General features: G+C 41.4%; 1 protein-coding gene across 4 annotated transcripts in view; it reads left to right on the top strand.

Moving 5' to 3' along the window:
* The window catches only part of SLC10A7 (solute carrier family 10 member 7), a 257182-nt gene that overhangs the window by 223631 nt on the left and 13114 nt on the right, over window positions 1-20437 (top strand). For all 4 annotated transcript variants that reach the window (XM_045880336.3, XM_064585137.1, XM_064585136.1 and 1 more), the window contains one exon: window positions 3549-3622. In XM_045880336.3, coding sequence (XP_045736292.1) covers window positions 3549-3622 — 74 coding nt within the window. The remainder of the gene's footprint in view (window positions 1-3548; window positions 3623-20437) is intronic.

Below are 20437 nucleotides of genomic sequence, written 5' to 3'. Positions count from 1 at the left end.
CCACCGCCCAGGTTATGGAGCAGTCTGTTTCTCTACAGATGGAGGATTTAGGGAGAATATTGTTTTAACCTTCAGTGGTCCATTTTTATGTGCTGATACTCCCTCCCCACTGATGGACCCTGTGTCAGTAGACCGTAGGGCACTGTTCCAACGCAGATTGGGCTGGAAACTTGCCCACGCAGGCCTAGCTTCAGCCACCTTACCTGAAACGGGACGAGGAAGCAGGGCTGGCAGATAGGCTTCTTAGCCGCACTGTAAGTGCTGCTGACCCATGACAGCCAAGGCCAGATTAAATCAGAGCCTTCTCGGCCAGAGAGATTTTGACACACGAAATGTGCTACAGCCTGGAAAAGAGCAAGGTATCAAGCAGAACAAAGTTCACTAAAGGAGAAGTGTGTTGCCAGACTCTTGAGGAAAAAAAATGAACTGCATGATCCAGATGCAGCAACAATGGGTTATAAACAAGGGCAGCAAAAGACTACAAAGGCCTTTGCAGCGTCACCAACACCACAAGCATGGCTGGAGAACAGCCTCAACCTAGGCCAGTTTGTGATGCCACGTGCTCCACAAGCACAGATGGGCCTTCATCCCTGTCGAAGGGGTTTACTCACTGTGAATTGACTCTATTTCCTACTCCCCACTCTGCCTCTTTCAAGTTTTCCTAATCTCTTAGGTTCCCAGGCCTCAGCATTACCTCCAGCTCTGTGGATGAGTGAAGTGCCTCATGCTTTACAAAGAAAGTAAAATCTCTGACATAAATTGCCTTTCCTTTCCCATTCTCTACCTGAAAATTTTCCATATTTTTCACTCACCCTGTCTTCTTTTGTGTCCAGTTCACGGACTAGAAAATAAGCCCTCTCAGGCTAATCCCACAGCCTGGGCCTCTCTGACCTCTCTAAGGACCTGGTTTCATCAGTTGTTTCTACACTGGGTCTTCACTATCTCTGCATGGTCACGTTCAGATTCCCATGACCTTTTTCTTCTCTTTACCAGAGTTCTTGAAAAAACGGCACCCTCTCATTAATACAAATTCTGTTCGCTCCTTGGCCTCCTCCCCAGGCCCCACTGGGCCTCCCCTTCCCTTCCCTATTTCCATTAACGCCCTAGTACTGCTCTTAATCCTATGTGCCCAAAGCTTCTTGTTTTTCTTTCATTCTTCCTCCTCTCTCAAAGTAACAGTAACAATAAAAAGATCAGCTAGCTCGTGTTAAACATTTGCAGTGTGCCAAATTCTTAACAAACAATGGTATTTATCCTCGCAATGGCCCCTAAGAGATCAGCAGTATTATCCCCATTTTCTATATAAGCAAAAGGATGGTCTGGATTGAAATTCAGCTGGGTCTTCCCCCAAAGCCTGTGCTCTTAAGCTGCTGGGAGGGAATATTTCACAGAGGTCAACATTTGACAAGTTCTTTAATTCTGTCTTCATGTCTCTTACCAGCATCCCTGCCCTCACTGTGATTCTTCAGGCCCTGACAGCTTTCTGCTTCCTGCCCAGCCTCATCATCACCAGTCTTTCTTACACTGCACTGGGTGGTTAGTCCTCCCAACCTCCTTAGCCCGTCTTGTCAAGTCCGCACTGCTGGTCACAAACCAGCGCCCCTGCACTCAAGTCAGCCTGAAGAGTCTGCTCTTTGCCAACTGCCCCCTTCACCCTCAGATATCAGTCTCACTGCCCCTTACCTGAAATACACACCCATCCACGTCTAAACCTGTCCTTTAAAGCCAGCTCAATGGTTATTTCCCTCAAGAAGATTCTCTGTGTGCTCCATCATTATCCCGCATTCCTTACCAAGCTTGAGATAATCCTTTTCTTTGGTGCCATAACCCTCCCACCCCCTTTTTTTCTTTCTTTCTCAATCTCCCTAATATGTATATATATACATGATGAACAAAGGGATCAAGGAATATGTCAGCCGTGTAGTTCAGTGTTTAAAAGGAAAAGTGATATCACAATATAAATATGATAATAAAATGTGGGAACAGTAAGGCAATCTTATTATACTCAACTGATGCATATCCATGAGAATCCTCAATTGAGGTGAGACACCAAAAACTGTTTGGGAAGTTGTTATCCAAAAAGAGCAGGAGGTAAGACTGGTTAGGAAGCATGAGCACACATGACTTTTCAGAGGAGAGAAGACCAAAGGGCAATTTTCACATTCTCTTAACACGGGGATGAGGAGGAGGAGGAGGCCCTTCTCCCCTCCAGTGAATATATAACAAAGAAAACAGGATGTGTGGATCTATTTAGGGAAGATTTTTCTCCCAATGAAAGTTATAGTGAGGATGAGGTTACTAAGGAAAGCGGTGGGATCACTTTCTTTAGAGATCCTTAAAAATTGGATTGATTGTTATATCCACAATTATACAAATAGAGTCAGGTTCTGGAGTGTTTTCCATTTGCTAACTCAGGGCAGGGAATGAATAGACTCACTGTAACTTCAAATCCTGATTCTGTAGGAAGAAATAGTTTCTAACATATCGAGCACACTAACAACAACAACAACAACAACATTTCTAATCCTTTTGGCTCCTGGTTCTCTAAATCTTTGTGTTCTAAAATAGAAAATCTGAATATGAAATTCACCAGTACTGGTCCCCATAACACTTAATGGATTTTAGCTAAGTGAGGTTTTTTTTTAATGCTTAACGTATTTGATATAACATAGGGATATTGTATCGCCTACCTTATGGGATAGTTCTCTTCAAATGTATAGAACTTAGAGGAGTATCTGATACACAGTAACAGCTCAAGGAATGAAAACTTGTTATTTTTACTGAAACATGTGATGTTAAATCTTTGTTCATACCATGTATTCCTCCAAAGGGTGTGTTTGCTGCCAGAAAGGTCTGCTGCTTCTTGAGGGAAGCAATTATGGAGATACATTAACTCTTTCAAGCCACTGGAATTAATATCAAGTGATAGCCTAGTAACTTTGCTAACACAGGTCCCCACTGCATGATTTTCACAAAGCCAGAGACCTCCACCACACATTTTTTTAGAGCAACTTTATTTTCAATAACCAATAACTAGATACAGTGCCGCTGTCCTTCCATAGGTGAATGGTTAAACAAATTATGATACATACATATCATGGAATGCTATTTAGCAATAAAAGTAACAAACTATTGATACACACAGCAACTTGGATGAATGTCTAGGGGTCAATGCTGAGGGGAAAAAGCCGATCCCAAAAGGTTACATACCATATCATTCCACACACAGAACATTTTGAAATGAAAAATTTTTTGAACAGCTTGGTGGTTGCCAGAGGTTAGGAATGGGGAATAGGGAGAGGAGCATGGGGAAGTGGGGAGAAGTGGTGTCCACCACACATTTTTAAGACATTTTCTTCATGGATAAATGACTCAGGAATGATTCTCTAAAAAATTCAGACACTTCTCTACATTTGGGCATAGAATTACTTCTGTCACCAGGATTGATCAAAAGGATGTTGACATGAAGGTAGGTACTACATTTGATTTAGGATGTGTTAAGTAGGCTTTTTATACAAGTATTTGTAAAACACTCTTTTTGCCCCTAGGAATAATTCGGGTTTCACACCAGCAGACACTGTGGCTATCATTTTCTGTTCTACACACAAATCCCTCACACTGGGTAAGTGATTCGCAGAGTTAAAAACCAACTTTATATTATCCTCAGACAGTTACATCTTATGATTTTGAAATTTAAGCAATTCTTCAAATTAAATGGAATGGAGTAGTGTCCACTCCGTTAGATAAAGAACAAAAAAGCAAGGTGAGGATGGGTCATTCCTTTTAAATACCATTATTTGATTGAACCAATTTTTGAAGGCCTAAATTTAATAGTGTAGGATTTAGCTTAATTTATAATTATGTTTGTGATTCTCATAAAAGGGTTTCAATGTAGAATGTGAACATTAAAAGCCGGGGGAGGGGGTGGCAGGGATGGGGAAGGATGGGGAACTTCTAAAAAGGAATGGGCAAAAACTTGGCTTTGGAAGGCTCTAGAGTTGCCCCTGGAAAATGTTAACTTATTTTTTGGGAGCTTGGAGCAAGGTAGAGATATTGTTACTCTAATCTGATACTGACATTAAAGTTCATTTCAGAATGTTATTTCTATAAAGAAACACAACATAGTTATCATTAATTTAATCTGATTAGCACCTAAAGTGAAATATGTATTTATTTAATGGACTAAAGTAGATCAAGAAGAAAACTGCTGTTTTCTACTAAGCTTTACCCATTGTAGTGGCATTATCCCTATAACCTATCCAGGAATCTGAATCCATGCTTTTAGTCATTAAAAGTCATTAAGTAATCAGGAACTTCTTGAAATATACATCATTCACAAACTCCTTGAGGTAGTCATCACATTGTGGTAAAAACTTGCATTAAAAATTTCTTTACATTTTGGCATGAGACTCACTTAAGAGAATGAAAAATCATGGCATTGCTCTGTCTATTCATGTTAAAGAAGTTCAGTCTGTAAGCTAAAAAAAAAAAGACATTTCATAATGTTTTTACTAACCCCAAGCATATTTGTTTAGATAGAATCTATTGTCAGTCTTGCCAAGTTTGGAAAATGATTTTGAAATTGGACAGACTCTTTAAGGAGCACTTGCTATCTAGGGCTTCAGCTTATTTGAATAAACAACATACAGTTAGTTGACCCTTGAATAATGCAGGTTGGGGCTTAGGGGAACCACCCCCCTGCATAGTCAAAAATCCATATATAACTTTTGACTTCCCAAAAACTTAGCTACCAATAGCCTTCTATTGATGAGAGGCCTTACTGGTAACAGTCAACTAACACATATTTTGTATGTTATATGTATATACTGTGTTCTTACAATAAAATCAGTTCGAGAAAAGAAAATGTTATTAAGAAAATCATAAGGAAGAGAAAATAGATTTACAGCCTTGTACCGTGTTTATCGAAAAAAGATCCACATATAAGTGGACCCGTGTGGTTCAAACCCATGTTGTTCGAGGGTTAACTGTATTGAATGTCTGTACCTTGCAGTATTTCTGTTAGGCTTTCTTCATAATATCATTAAATCGAAGTTGAGAGAGCTTTGGAAGCCACATGCCAATCCTGACTTTGTGACTCTGGACAAATCACTTAACCTCCCTGAAATTTAGCTTTCTCATCTGTAAAATGGGGTAGCATAATCCTCACTTTATAAAGTTTATTAACATTAAAGATAAAATGTGTTAAGTACCCAGCACAGTATTTGTACATAATAGGTAGTCAGTACCCGGCAGAATGTATACAATCATTACACTGTGTGTAGACTGCGAGGGACTAAATTCTGTAGCCCGCCTAGCTGTTGTTATTAGTTATCAGTAACTATATTAGTTATGACTGTGTTACTGTTTCCAGGGTCCCAGTCCCCTGACCCCTTGTCCTCTAGATTTTCATGAAATAGGTGTGGTTTAATTTTTGACTTCAAAGAAATCATCTTGCACTAACCCCACCCCCACCCCTGTGCTGTTACTCTGCTGTAATGTCTAGTGCTCCAGGTCTCCTAAAAGCTAAGGGGCTCTTATAAAGGTAGGTGGTCCAGAGGCAAGAGCTGCCAGGTGCCTCAGGTGTCCAGAGCCAGAGATCAAATGAGCCCGTGACCTAAGATGCAATGCGCTTTTAAATCCCAGATACTCCCAGGGGTTTGCTTTTGGAAAACCGAAATGGCTGTTTTGTCTCTCTACGATGTTCTTCTGTGCTGGAGCTGACCATGTTGAGCAAATTGCTCAACCCAAGAAGCATACTGCAGCACCATCAGTATTCTTTCCTTTTCTATAAGTAAAATACCTACCCACTAGATCTTTTTCTTTTTTGTCTTTTTCTTTTTCTTAATCTCAAAGCAATATTATTCTGTTCTTGACACTTTCTGAAACCTGATTTTCAGGCAAACGGGGACTCTGAACACCAGTCAGAGGTAGCTGTTTTGCTAAAAAGGGTTGAGTTAACTTGACTTTTGTCTGCTTATGTACTTTGTATTTGCAGTGTTCTCCCATGAAATAGATCTTAGATCCTCCAATAAGGTACTAGCGTGGAATCTAAGTAACCGTAGAGTCTAAATCCTTAGTTATTTTCATAACATGATAGCCGTGAGCACTCTTAGAATTGCAAGACCTAAATACTTGTCCTCACTCTTCCACTGAGACATCCCCAGGCTTCAGTTTCCTTAGCTCTTAGATTCGGGAATTTTACTTCCAACCTGCCTAGTCTATCATTGCCTTGATCATACCTGGCTTCCTTCCTGCAGGCTCCCAGGTAGCCTTTATAAATATGACCTCTTTGCTACTTATCTCAGTGAGGTGACATGGATTGCCCTTGTTCCAGCAGCACCCTTATTTCTACCTGTAGCAAGGGGTGTTTGGCTCAGCATCACTAGAATGGCCTTGGCAAGCCCTATAATTTCACTGTATCCATTTTCACAAAATGCAAAGCATGCTCCCCTCTCCTGGTGACCTGACATCACTGGTATAGAGGATGTGCCATGATAGTCGCCTGAGCTACAGGCCAATAATTATCCTAAGGGAACTCTTGTCTGCATGGAAATGAAAGAACATCACACTAAGTGTGAAAAATTCACATTCCAGAAAGCAGGAAACATATTTCAGATAATATCACTCAGAGTTCTACTATCTTTCACCTCTCACACAAAGATGAAGTACAATGGATTATAATATATCTATTTGGCATTTAGAAAAAATATCTAACCCTTTTGAGATCACTATCAAAATATTTCTTCTAGCGATTTTATACATACACAATAAACACATGTGCATGCATGTAACACCTCCAATAGAATACATTAAGTAAGCCTTATGAAATACCATTCATTATTATATACAGTATTTGTATTCAAGAATAAATCATTGTAGGCCAAGTGGTACCCAGGTAACTAATGAACCAAAGATGAAAATTCTCGCTTGAGAAGCCTTCTGAATATTCTCTTGTACACACACTTCAATTTATTTTATTGTTCGTGCTTTTGCCCTGTCTCAATCTCTTCAGTGTACTTGCATCTACGCAGATGCTGAATTTGATTCATTGCTTTTATTAGTGCATTTGCCATTGATTGATTAGTTCTTCGTATTAGTACTTTTTCTATTGATGGATTGCAGATGAAGTGACTATTTGACCTTTAATTATGAGGCTTCCTATTGAAAATGACATTGAGCTATGGCTTCACATAATCCATCTGGAAAGCCTGACATGATGCCATTCCCTGGAGTTCGTTCAGGAAGAAAGAGGAGGCCTGAAGGAAGCACGGAGCTATCACTGTGCTTCATCTAAAACAATACTACAGGGCTTGTTTGCTGCTCTCCTAGAGCTTCAACTCAGGGTTGGAGGTAATTTTATATTTTGTCAAGACAGCATCACTTGGCTGTGGATTGCCGTAAAAGCCATGAACTCTCCCAAATTCTTCTCTAGTTTGATGCTGATTTTTGTATAATAATAATCTGTGTCATCAAATGACAAGACATTTTACATAGCAGAGACTGAAGAACAGCTTGCACCCTGGTTCACAATGGCTCAGTGCACAGTCAGTCAATAGATCTCATCAAGAAAGAGATTCGATCCAAGACACTCTGTGGAATTAGTATTTTACTTTTATTTTATTTATCCTTTTCTCTTGAGTATTCAAATCACTTTGCTTATCTAGAGTTCCGATATATGTAAAAAACATTCTCACAATGCCAAGAAAGAGAATGTTTCAGGATGTTTGAGGTCCTTAAGTGTATGTTTATGTTCGTTTATGATGTTTTTATTTTTTTATTTTTTTAAGATTTTTATTTATATATTTGACAAAGAGAGTGACAGTGAGAGAAGGAACACAAGCAGAGGTGGATGGGGTGGGAGAGGGAGAAGCAGGCTTCCTGCTGAGCAGGGAGCCCGACGCAGGGCTCAATCCCAGGACCCTGGGGTCATGACCTGAGCTGAAGGCAGACGCTTAACTGACTGAGCCACCCAGGTGCCCCATGTGACATTTTTAAATAGCACAATGAAAGCACACACTCTCATAACATGGCAGCTGACAATTGGCAGTCAACTGTGAGATTCTCAGTTGTTTCTTCTTTCCAAAAGCATGTCTGAATTGGAATAATGCTATTGAAATTTTAGAGTATCGACGCTTATTAAAAGTCCACCATATGTCTTAACCATTTGTAGACACCGCGTACAAAGGCGAATCAAGGCAGGTATTCCCTCACACTGTTTATCCTTCATTGTGAGGCTATGGTGGCAGCCACACAGCTGAGCTGTGACAAGAAACTATGTGCTAAGCAAAAAGAATATTCCTTTTTGGTAAGGCATGGGATTCTGCAAAGAGTGGGAAGAACACATCCCTGATTCTAGCCTGGATGCAAGTTCCAATTCTCTCACCAAAAGCTGAAAGAGATCACGTAACTGCTGTGGGCCTCAATTTCCTCATCTGTAAAATGAGAAGCTGGGCAAGACGACACATGACATTCCTCCCAGGCTTAAGTTTCTGTGAGTCTGTGCTCAGTGACTGATACTTACATTCTCTACAATAACAGTTGCCCTGCCATGCGTGCAAGAGAAAAGAGTTCGTGAAAAGTTAGGTAAATAACGTGACTACAGGAAAGGAAATACGGCTCTTGCTTCTTCCAAAAGAGGTTAAAAAATACCTTCATACTCCAAAGAGTTTCATCAGAGAAACAAAATTTGCAAAGGATCTTATTTTCAGTTTTACTTGGAAGCTATTTGAGAATGCGACAGAACTACCTGTAACTGGGGCTGAAAAAGATCATTTAATAACATCTGCATTATTTTCTTAAGAGGAAATGGGATTGAAATAGGAAAGTTTGCATTTCTGTGGTTCTTTTCCCCTAAAGCTTATCTGTAACTCTCTTTGGCATATAGAGACTATTGTCTTAATAAAACTGCCCCACAATTGGGAAGCGCTTTTTAAAGCGATGAGCTCATTAAATCATATAACCCGAAAACCTTGAATATTAGCAGGTCAGTAATTATCTTACTTTGCCTACAAAGAAATGAAAGCCTGGAAGAAATTTACAGGCTTATCATATAACTAATAGAGACTGGATTCCCAGCCTCCTCACTTCTAGAACTGCGTTGGATAATAAGATACAAAAGCACTTTGAAGACCAAAAGTCTTCACTATATTGTGAATATGCCTCACACTGCAAAATATTGTGAATGTGCAATCTCAGTGTGAGTTTGAAGTATTTTATTAGTTGTTTAAAAAAGAAAATCACTTCTGATGACATCACTAGTTATAAAACAGTTTAAAAATATTTAATATCTATAATTGTTCCCATAAGCACATATTTCCATGTGGCCCAGTCATAAACTGTCAGTCATTCCTTCTACCTTCTTTAATAACAAAAAGTTGTATTCTGTCCTTCCCCTATGTTCATCTGTTTTGTTTCTTTAATTCCACATATGAGTGAGATCATATAGTATTTGTCTTTCTCCGACTGACTTATTTCACTTAGCATAATACCTTCTAGTTCCATCCACATCGCTGCAAATGGCACAATTTCATTCTTTTTGATGGCTGAGTAATATTCCTGTGTGTGTGTGTGTGTGTGTGTGTGTGTGTGTGTGTCTGCGTGCACGCGCATGTGTACCACATCTTCTTTATCCATTCATCTGTCAATGGACATCTGGGCTCTTTCCATAGTTTGGCTATTGTGGATGTTGCTGCTATAAACATTGGGGTGCATGTGCCCCTTCGGATCACTTTGTATCCTTTGGATAAATACGTAGTAGTGCAATTGCTGGGTTGTAGGGTAGGTCTGTTTTTAACTTTTTGAGGAAACTCCATACCATTTTCTAGGTGGTTGCACCAGTTTGCATTCCCACCAACAGTGTAAAACAGAGAGGGAGGCAAACCATAAGAGACTCTTAACTATAAGAAACAAACTGAGGGTTGCTGGAGGGGAGGTGGGTGGCGAGAATGGGGTAATTGGGTGATGGGCAATTAAGAAGGGCAATTGATGTAATGAGCACTGGGTGTTATATGCAACTGATGAATCACTAAATTCTACCCCTGAAACTAATAATAAACTATATGTTAACTAAATTGAATTTAAATAAAAAGTTAAAAATAAATAAAAAGATTTCAAGACATAATAGCCAAAAAAAATTATATTCTATATTCTATTTAAAGTGAGTCTTGATGAACCAGCCTTTACCTTTCATGAGGCATCACTGTCTGCACTCTTTTCTAGCAAACTAAGAGGTGTAGTGCTGTCTGACAATAAACTGTTAAACTGGAAATAGAAATCCAGAGTAGAGACAAAAAATAGAAGTTTGTGTGTGGGCCATAGCCATAAGTATGTTTCTGTCCTGCAGTTTGCTGCTGCAGTTACAGTTGTGTAAGGAAAGGCCGTTGGGGGACCTCTGCAATTTAATAGATTCTTAAAGATGCCACCGAAATTATAGACACAAGAGAGTTTACTACTATGCTGAAGAAAAGTGAGGAAGTGTCTGTCATTTTGTACCATTTTCTGATCCATAGAAAGAAAGAAAGAAAGAAATGTAAGCTCTCAAAGTAGTACACTTACGTTCTTCAGAGGTTTGGGGTTTATTTTGTTTTGAACTTTTGATTCTGAATTTGGTGTCTGAAAATCATTTCTAGCGTATCTAGGCTTATGTAATAAGAATTTAGGAAGTTCCCAGGTTCTAGGCAGCAAGTCTGAAATTAAAGATAATAAACACTCTGGTTTTTGGTTTTATTACCCTGACCCTCAAGAACCATTAATAATGATATGCCAGGGGATGTTCATCTGGAAGATCAGTGCCCTGATACCCACATGTTTCTCCTCCTCCTTCATGTTTCCTATGCCATAGACTGTCAAATGTTTTTAACTACAACCAACAGTTAGAAATATATTTTACAGTGTGATCCAGTATGCACTGCTTGCATGTAAAAGTTTTACAAAATAATATTCATTCTTACTTTATATGATACATTCCATATTCTATCCAAGTGGTAGATAAAACCCATTAAATTGATTTGCAGCTCATGAATGGGTCATAATCCAAGGTCTGAGAAGTATGACCTTATACCTGCTAGGTGAGATGTAGGCTTTAGCTTCTACTGTCTTTTTTTAAATCAAACTTTAACCCAAATTTCTGATACCATGTAGGAACCAGAGCTAAATTCAAACTCTGAACAATTCTTGATTTGCAGTAATATAAGATCACCTGCATTTAGGTTTTATTAATGCAGCTTATATTACAGAGTTTCTATACATTTTATTTATTTTTTAATTGTGTCTCTATTCATCATGTTTTTAATAGTAGTAGGAATAATGCTAACAGCTAACCGTAATTGGGTACTTAATAGGCAAACACTGTGCTATGTGCTTGTTACATGAAGTAATTTACTTGAAAATACTTTCGCATTCACTGTGTGGCATCATGTATGTGTGTACTAATTAGGTTAGAGTTCAGCACTAGGAACGGCCGCAGTTGCTCTAATGGAAAATTCTCACCCAAGTGTTCAGCTACTATTTTATCAGAGAGGAAATAATCCAGAGGCAGCTCCAACAAATGCTTTTGTTATCTGTATCTCTGTCAACCAGAGATTTTGCTTATCAGCATAATGAATTCTGAAATAGGTTTTTATTGATGAAATTGCTGACTTACTTTGCATGTAATAAATGGACTCTCACTGATCAGTAGACTGCCTGAAAACTATAGAGACACTTCCTACTTGCTACAAAGAATCTAGCAAATCTAGCAAATCCAGTGGCTTGAATCCGAAATCGCCAGGGCTGTGCTGGAGGCTCATCCCTACATGGTTTTGTGCCCTGCTGCTATTAGGAGGATCTGTGGTCGCCTGAGGCTGACTGCTAAGGGTCACAGAAATCCTGTTCTGGAATGTTGCTATGTGTGCTCTGAGAGACCACATGCAAGGGGCTAGTGAGATCACTGGGAAGGTCAGAGCTGGGACTTTGAGCTGACAGGATAGGTTGTGTAAACTATTTTGTGTGTGACTTACTAATATGTGTTAAGTTAAAAATACCCATATGTGTGGCAGCTTGCTTTTTCATTCAAACCTGCTGGTCAGCTGGTGGGGATGTGGCTCACCTTCACCTACCGTAAAATTCTTTCTTTGGCCACTACACATTATCTGCCTGAAAGAATCTGAAACTTATGCATGACCACCCTGGTGTAGTCACTTGCCAACAGTCCTTACACACACCAGCTCACATCACTCCCACAATCACCTCGGATAAGGAAAGTGAGGTTCCTAAATGATAACTTGCCCAAGTCACATAACCCAGGTGGCAGAGCCAGAACTTACACCAGGCTGGCTTTTAGCCACTGTGCTGAGCTGTAATGGGAGTTCTTCAGAAAGTCTTGTGCTCTAGTATCAGCCCTGTGGCTCACTAGCTATGAAAAATTTAGACTAAATGATCTCTGGGGCTCTTCTCGTTCTAACATTCAATAATTATCTGATTTATGGTGGTGAAAAAAAAATTCTCTGATTTTGAAACGTATTCAGCTTTAGAATCTTGAGCCTTCAGAGGGGTACCTTAAGATCAACATTTCCCCAAGGGTGCCCTCTAAATTACAGCAAATTACTTCCTTTAAAGGAAAAAAAAAAAAAAAGATTACTGGACCTCATCTGATTCAGAATTTTTAAGAATAAGACCCTGGAGTCTGATTTTTGAAACATACCAATAAACAGTATTATGCACCTGAAAGTTTAGAGCCACCATAATACAGGCATCCAGAATCACCTCCTGGTTTCCAGAGATGCTGGCTCACCCACCCAGGTCTTTAGGGAAGCTTTTGACCTAGCAGAGCATTCAGGCAAGTTTTGTGTAAGTGCTTTTTTATGATAATGGAAACTAGTCTGGATCAACTTGGCTTGGTTGGTTTGGGGTGTTGTTTTTTTGTTTTGTTTTGTTTTGTTTTTAACTTTATTCTGGCCATGATGTGGATACTTTTTATCTCATTATTAGCCAAAAGGAGATACTTAGGACATAGATGCTCATGACATACTACAAAGTAGCATAAAAAGACAAACAATAAAATTTTTAAAACAACTCAGTAGGCTTGAACTCCGATTTCTCGGCATCATTCACCTCCTCTTTCCACGGCTTCAGTATGTGATACTGTGGTTGTGTCTAGGAAGGACAAAAACTTGCTCCTGTTTTTCTAATCTATATCTATATTTGTGCCTGAACTTCAAAGGTCTTTTGAGTTCCCTTTGCATCAATGTGGTTAAACCACAGCATTTGGATGTGGAAGTATGCCAGTATTTCACAAAGCATAACCTGATCAAAGGAAAGCCATTCACTTAGTGCCCACCCATCATCCCTAGCAGTCTCTCCAAAAGGGAAGCTTTCTTTTTTAAGCTGAGAGTAAAGTTTAAGCATATTTAAAATAATTTCAGCATGCCTGGTATTTGAAAGTTGTCCTTACATAAAGTCCCTTCATGAAAGGAAATATATATGATTTTTCCCAGAAAATCTTACAATATAATTGATACTGTGGAAAGATTTTTGAAAAAGAAAGAAAAGAGGGGTGCCTGGGTGGCTCAGTCAGTGAAGCCTCCAACTCTTGATTTCAGTTCAGGTCATGATCTCAGGGTCCTGGGATCAAGCCCAGCTCAGCGGGGAGTCTGCTTGTCTCTCTCCCTCTGCCCCTCCCTCCCCTCCCCATCATGCACTCACACTCTCTCTCTCTCTCTCAGAAATAAATAAATAAACCTTTTTAAAAAATAAAATTAAAATTAAAAAAGAAAGAAAAGAAAAGAAACACAAGATAAAATCACCGCTTTCCAGAAGTCAGCACTCTGAAAGGGACAGCAACCCAAATAGAACCATAAGCACTTACCCAGAAGTTGTAAGGCCAGGGGACAGATGAAGGCCAGGGGAGTTTTGGCAGTAGCCTAGCAAGGAGGTTTCAGTCCCCGTGGCAGTCCTCAGCAGTCACCATTCTCAAAACTTTTAGGAATGCTTTAGATCTCACCCTGGATGATTTCAGTAGCAAGCCCCTTTCTGTTCAGTCCTGTAAAGGACTAAATCTGAGCCCCACAATACTATGTCATAATGCTATTTCTAACCAGAATCATAACCCTAGTCGCCAGCATCTGTGCCAGGTGCCGTCCTAGGTGCTTGACAAGCACTGCCTCACTAACACCTCCAACTCCCCTTTGAGACAGTTATTTTAACCTCATTTTGAGCAGATGTGGAAACTGAGGGTATTAGGGTTAGGTCACCTGACCATATAGCTGGTAGATGGCGTGGTCAGGGTTTAAACCCAGGTCTCTGACATCAAGGACCAGATCCTTTCCATCACACCACCCAGGCTTCTAGAAATTTCTAGGAAGGGTGTGTTAGCTGTCCGCCGCTCGTTCAGCCTCAGTGACGGGGCAGGAGCAAGAGGAGCCGGTGTTTACCGGCACCAGCTTTACTGCAGCCGAGTTTGGCTCATGGTGGCACCTCGAACTATATACGAAGTCCTTATCCTGTGTGCTTCGAATGTCAACTCTTAGTGGCATTAAGTTAGTGCAGACTTTCACTTCCCGAGTTTCATATTTACTTCAAAGTAAAAACCACCCCATCATAGTGGTAGCTCTACAGAGATCAGTTTTACGCATTAATAATCAGTAACGCACCCAAAGTCACATACACTCCATGCTTCTGAAAGGGAAATGCCACAAGAAGGGAGAGGAGCCCGTTGTGGTGTTTGGGGGCTGGTCCTTTCTGATGAAGGCTTCGCCACGTCCAGGAGAACCGACGACGGCCCATCTCCCAGTGCTTCCCACTAGCTCTGCACTTGCTGCCGGTTGCAGAGGGGTTTGGTCTTTATTATTATTATTAATATTTAGAAAGTTTGCCCGTAGCAGTACTAAAATGTGCATCACAGAACAACAGTTGTTTACTGTGTTTGAAGTGAAGACCCTCACCCAGGAGATCTCATTCACTTGAAGTTCATATCTCTCCATCTCCACTCGCAAACAGAGGCCTGTGAATAGCAGTTGTCATTTCAGAGTTGCATCTCTCCAATTATTTATTTGGTCACATCTCTTCCCAGAAGTTCCCTTAATTGAACCAGACACTATAAACCCACTTGCATGTATTTAATGACAGCCAGCTCCATGCCCCTTTACAGCAAAGAATAAAAGAGCCTGCAGCTGCAAAACGAGGGGGACACCCACCGCCTCCTTGTCCCCATCTACAGCCCCCATCCACACAACTCCAGCCATTAATTAAAGGTAGCTGCCCACCTTTTAAAGCCACGGGGTACTCGGTAGGTTTTTGACAAGTTACCGTGGGGGCAAGTGGAGATGTAAACTTGGACACAACTCGAAAGATCTCTGGGTCCCTGGAAGCCAGCTCATTTGGAATGTCATCTCTCCTGAAGCCGTGGAGCACGGTCATGATAGTGTAGCCATGACACTTGCCAGAGCTGCCTTTGCTGCACATTTGCTCTGTGTCCTAGCGCTGTCTGTACTACAGCTCGTCCCCCCTAGTACTAGTACTCTCGTACTGCTAGAGCAAACTGCCTAAATATTAGTAGAAAAACAAACCCTTCTGCACTGACAGTGAGTGCAAAGCCAAACAGGAAGCGCTCGTGCCAATGAAAAGGTGCTTTTAAAACACAATCTCCTTGATCCATTCATTCACTCACCAACTGTTTATTTAGTGCCTTCGTATGCCAGGCCCTGTTCCAGGCCCCATGGGTTACAGCAGTGAACAAAGTACAAAAGTGTTCTTGGCCTTATCTAGTTCCTTTCCAGTAGGATTAAGCAGACGAACAGTTAAACATATAACCATCTGGTGATGGTAAGTGTCATACGAAAAGAGAGAATTGTTATTACAGGAAGGAGAATAAGGAGAATAGGAGTGCCAGGGTGGAGGTGGGAAAGTTTTAGGTTTAGAGGGGCCATTGGATCAAAGACTGGAAGGACACAGTGAGCAAGCCTTGTGGGTATTTAGGGCAAGGAGATTCCAAGTGGAAGGGGCAGTGAGGGCGAAAGACCTGAGGTGACACTGTGCTTGGCCAGTTGGAGGATGAGGAAGGGGCCGGTATTCTGGGAGGGGAATGAGGGAGCGAGAGAGCTGCAGGAGACGTGGTACAAGGTAATGGGAGAGGGGTGAGTGATATCGTGTAAGGCCTTGTTGGCCATTATAAGGACTTAACCTTTTACTCAGAATGAGAGCGGAAGCCATTGGAAAGTTGAGTAGACTAGTGACAACATCCAACATCCACTTTGAAAGGACCCCTGTGGCTCCTGGGGCTGGATGGGTGGAGGGGTACAGCAGTGATAAACAGGACGGACACTTCTGAAGCTTTAATCCAGACAGGAGTTTAAGGTCAAAGGTAATAGTGGTGGAAGTGGTGTTGGATTCTGGACATATTCTGAACACAGAGCTATAGGACTTCCTGATAAACTAGATGTGCTTGTAAGGAAAACGGGAATTAAAGATATTCCAAGGTGTTTGGCCTGAGGGGCTGGAAGGATGGAGTTGCCATTTACTGGATTAGGGAAGATGGCAAAGAAACAGATTTTGGTGGTGGAAGAGAAGGATGTGGGGGCAGGTCAAGAGTTCCGTTTTGAACATGCTAAGTTTGAGATGTCTTCTCAACATCCAGTGGAGAGCTGGCCCCATGAGTCTGGAGTTTTCATCATATAGAGGCTATTTTAAGCTCAGAGACTGGATGAGATCACTAAGGATCATGGAGATAGAGGAGAAAGACGCTCTGAGGACCGAGCCCTGAGGCACTGCAGAGGTTAGAGAGGAGATGAAATTATTTTTATAATAAAATGATATGAAATTCTAAATCAGCCAGACATATTGACATCCAAACTTGCAGGCCTGTATTTTTCTCCTGCCTCCCAAGGCTGAGGTGAACATTAAATCAGAAAAGTAGATGCGAAGACACGTTGAAACCTTAAAAGGAGCAGGCTCTCGTGTTCGTGTGGTGCCTGCTACATGCTAGGCACTGGGTTAAGCACATACGTTGCCTTCTTATCTCAGGTAAGCTTCACGACAGCCCTGCCCAGTAGCTGTTACTGATCCCACCATCCAGAGAAGAAAACTGTGCTTCCGTGAGGTCAGATAACTCACCCCAGTTCACACAGTGGGAAAACAGCAGAACCGGCACACGGGCCGATCTGTCTCCCTCCAGAATCCTCCAGAGTCCTCTTGCTCCCCCTTCTTACCAGACCTGGCTTCTCAGCCCAGCTCACATTAGAATCACCTGGGAGCCGTCCAATAACCGTGATGCCCCAACCCCTGCCCACAGCTATTAACTCCGATTCTCTCAGGATAGAGACTTTCTAAAAACCCAGGTGATTGTGAGGTGTAGCTGGGGCTGAGAACCACTGCATTAGGACTGCGTTCTGTGTCGATGTGCATTTATGCACTATTGTGTTCCAGAAAGACTGCAACATAGGGTTATGCCTACTCATTTGTTGATAAAAGTGGCCATTTGTTTGTACTGACTTGTGAAAAACCACAGTTCTTTTCTTTTCTTTTCTTTTTTTTAAGATTCTATTCATTTATTTGTCAGAGAGAGACAGAGAGAGCACAAGCAGGGGGAGCGGCAGGCAGAAGGACAGGAAGACGCCCCGCTGAGCAAGGAGCCCGATGCGGAACTCGATCCCAGGACCCCAGGACCCCAGGATCATGACCTGAGCCGAAGGCAGACACTTAACCCACCCAAGCGTCCCAAAACCACAGTTCTCTTAGTGAAGTATTCAGAGGTCAAGGAAAACGGAGGGGATTAGAAAAACATCATTATTTCCAGAAATGGCTCCCAGGTCTTTCTTAATTTCTTCCTCTGCCTAAAAGCCTTCTAAATGAGGCCTTAACTCCCCAATTTTTATATCATTCAGAATAAATAAAGGGCGGGAGGGGGTTAGTAGGACATCACCTAGCCAAGTTAAACCACAGAAACCTCAGTCAACCTTTTTAAAACAGATGGATTTAGGGGGGCCTGGGTGGCTCAGTCAGTTGAGTGTCCGACTTGTGATTTCGGCTCAGGTTATGATCTCATGGGTCTTGAGGTCAAGCTGTGCATCAGGGTCCGTGCTTATCGGGGAGTCTGCTTGAGATTCTCTCTGTCCCTCTCCCCCTTACCCCTGTGTGCTCTCTCTTTCTCTGTCTCTCTCAAATAAATAAATAAATCTTTAAAAAAATAAAACAGATGGATTTAAGGATAAACAGTCCTGACTTCTAATCCCCAAATCAAAACTGCCTCATTCTTTTGTGTCAGGAGGCATCTCTTCTGAGGTTGACGTTCATCATAAACATGATACCATCAAGAAGAAAATTACTGCCAGAGGGTGATTAATGGCCATGTTGACAAAACAAAAAATGTATATTAAAAAAATACTGTGCATTTGTGTCGCAGCTTACTCACATTTACCACTTAACTAAGACTTGGAAGCCCTTCCGGAAGTCCCACTATCCACTAGTAAGAGGATCTCCAGTGCAAAATTTTAGGGAGCACTAAGTTTAGAGGGTGGGAGCTGTGCCAGAACCCATGAAAGCACATGTCCTACCCATCAGCTTCTCTTTGCCTTGAACTAAAAAGATTTCAGTGTTTTTCTTCATTTATAAAAACATATCTAAATAAATTCTGTAAAATTAAACAAGGCTTCCCAGAGCCAGAGTTCAGTGAGTTCTGTTCTGAGCCAGGGGCCAGTTCTGTATTGGTGACCATGTTAAACGTATTTGATGACCTTGTGTTATTTTTGTCATATGAAAGCCTCAGTCTATTTTTGATGTTTTCACATCCTGTGAGCATGAATATTAGCCAGATTTTCTCTTAAGGAGACAAAAGACTCTTCCTTCACAGCCCAGTAAAGGAAAAGAAGTAATCTCAATCTACTTCCTGCCCACCTTGTCTCCATAAATATGGTGACCCCTCCTGGAAGACACAGCCAGCATTTGAATGAAGCCTCCGTGGCTCAGTTCTTTAATTCATTCTGGAATTCCCTGCTTGCTAATTACTCCTACAACGCTGTCAGACAGGTGAAGGTGTACCTAATCTTCCGAGGCAGAAACCTTCAATTGGTAGAGTTAAATGTTTCATTGTCAGCATCTGGTGAGCCAGCTCAGGCCATTCATTAAACGTCTTTTCCAATCAGAACGTACCTGTTTCAAAACAGAAATAACACCAGCTGCTCATTTTGGTCTTGCCTTGCATCTTTATTTACATAAAACTTTCAGCAAAGTGAAGGGCTTACAGCCCAGGTAACTGAAGACTAAAACACCATCTTTAATATTTTCCTAATGGGCCAAAAATGGTCATAAAACCACCTTTTATTTGAAGCAAGTAAAAGGCCGGCCACATAAGCACCTTTGTTGAAAGGAGTCCCTCTCTTTTCCTTTCAGGCTTTTCTTGTGTAAATGTTATTTTTCTTAGGTTTCCCCCTCTGTTTTCGGTGTTAGTATTATCAAGCATCTCTTTTCTCTGGGGTCCCTCAGCACTGTGACAAATTAGCATTCAGGCATTGCAGGCACAGAATTCTGGTTGAAGAACACGGATGCTGGAGCCAGTCTGTATGCACATCCCAGCTCCCTCCGGTCACTAGCTGTGCCTGGCCTTGGGGAAATTGGTCCTGACTGCTACCTCAGGTTCCTCCTCTGAGAAATGGAGATAAGAATGGAAGTTTTACGCACACTATAGACGTGAGGAGGGAACGAACTGATGTTTGCACACTCTCCAAATGCTGTCTGAGTCAGAGCAAGCCCTGCGTAACTATCTTCTACAGTCTGTATTCTGCCTCACCAACCTACAAGTGAAGATCAGGAATATCCGTGAACTCCAGATGTGGCTTCTGAAGTCCCACACAAGATGGGATTGTTGAAAGACTAAAACATGAACACTGTTCTCTCTTTCCTAAAGCTTTGGACTCCTGGAAAGATGCTTCCTTTCTCTTAATTATGGCCTTAGATGTGTGGTTTGTAACCTTACACTTGTTAATTGCCCTGCTCGCCCAGGCCTAATTCTCCCTTTTGGATAAAAGAAATATTTTTGGGTTCTGGTTTTGAAGGATGAAGGATAAATCTCTCCAAGTTGATCATCAGAAAAGAACTCTGACATTTAAAACCTTCCTAACTGTGGAGGGGAGGGTGGTTAGCGATCAACATGAGCTCCTGAGAGGAAAACAGGCCAGTTTGTGAAGCATTTTTGCTGACATCTCCTCTATGGATTTTAAAGTGTCCCGTTCCCTCTCCTATGCAATCTCCAGAGATAACCGCATGACATTTTTCAGGCTTCAGAGGTTAGGAATTAAAATTCCATTTGTACATACCTATTAAACTGGGGAGAGATGATCATGTTTTTCTGCCAGAGGTCTAGCCAAAGGGGGGGGGGGTTGTCAGAGATCCTGGAGCTGCTATTGTTGCCTTTGTATTCAGCAATTTGGAACCGCTCAGCATCTATGTGGGTTCCATGAACCCCACACTG

The sequence above is a fragment of the Mirounga angustirostris genome, unplaced genomic scaffold (genome assembly GCF_029215605.1).
Source record: "Mirounga angustirostris isolate CCGP_5_RB_7025 unplaced genomic scaffold, mMirAng1.0.hap1 SCAF_2, whole genome shotgun sequence".
Taxonomy (NCBI): domain Eukaryota; kingdom Metazoa; phylum Chordata; class Mammalia; order Carnivora; family Phocidae; genus Mirounga; species Mirounga angustirostris.
This window is presented reverse-complemented; position numbering and strand designations above follow the sequence as displayed.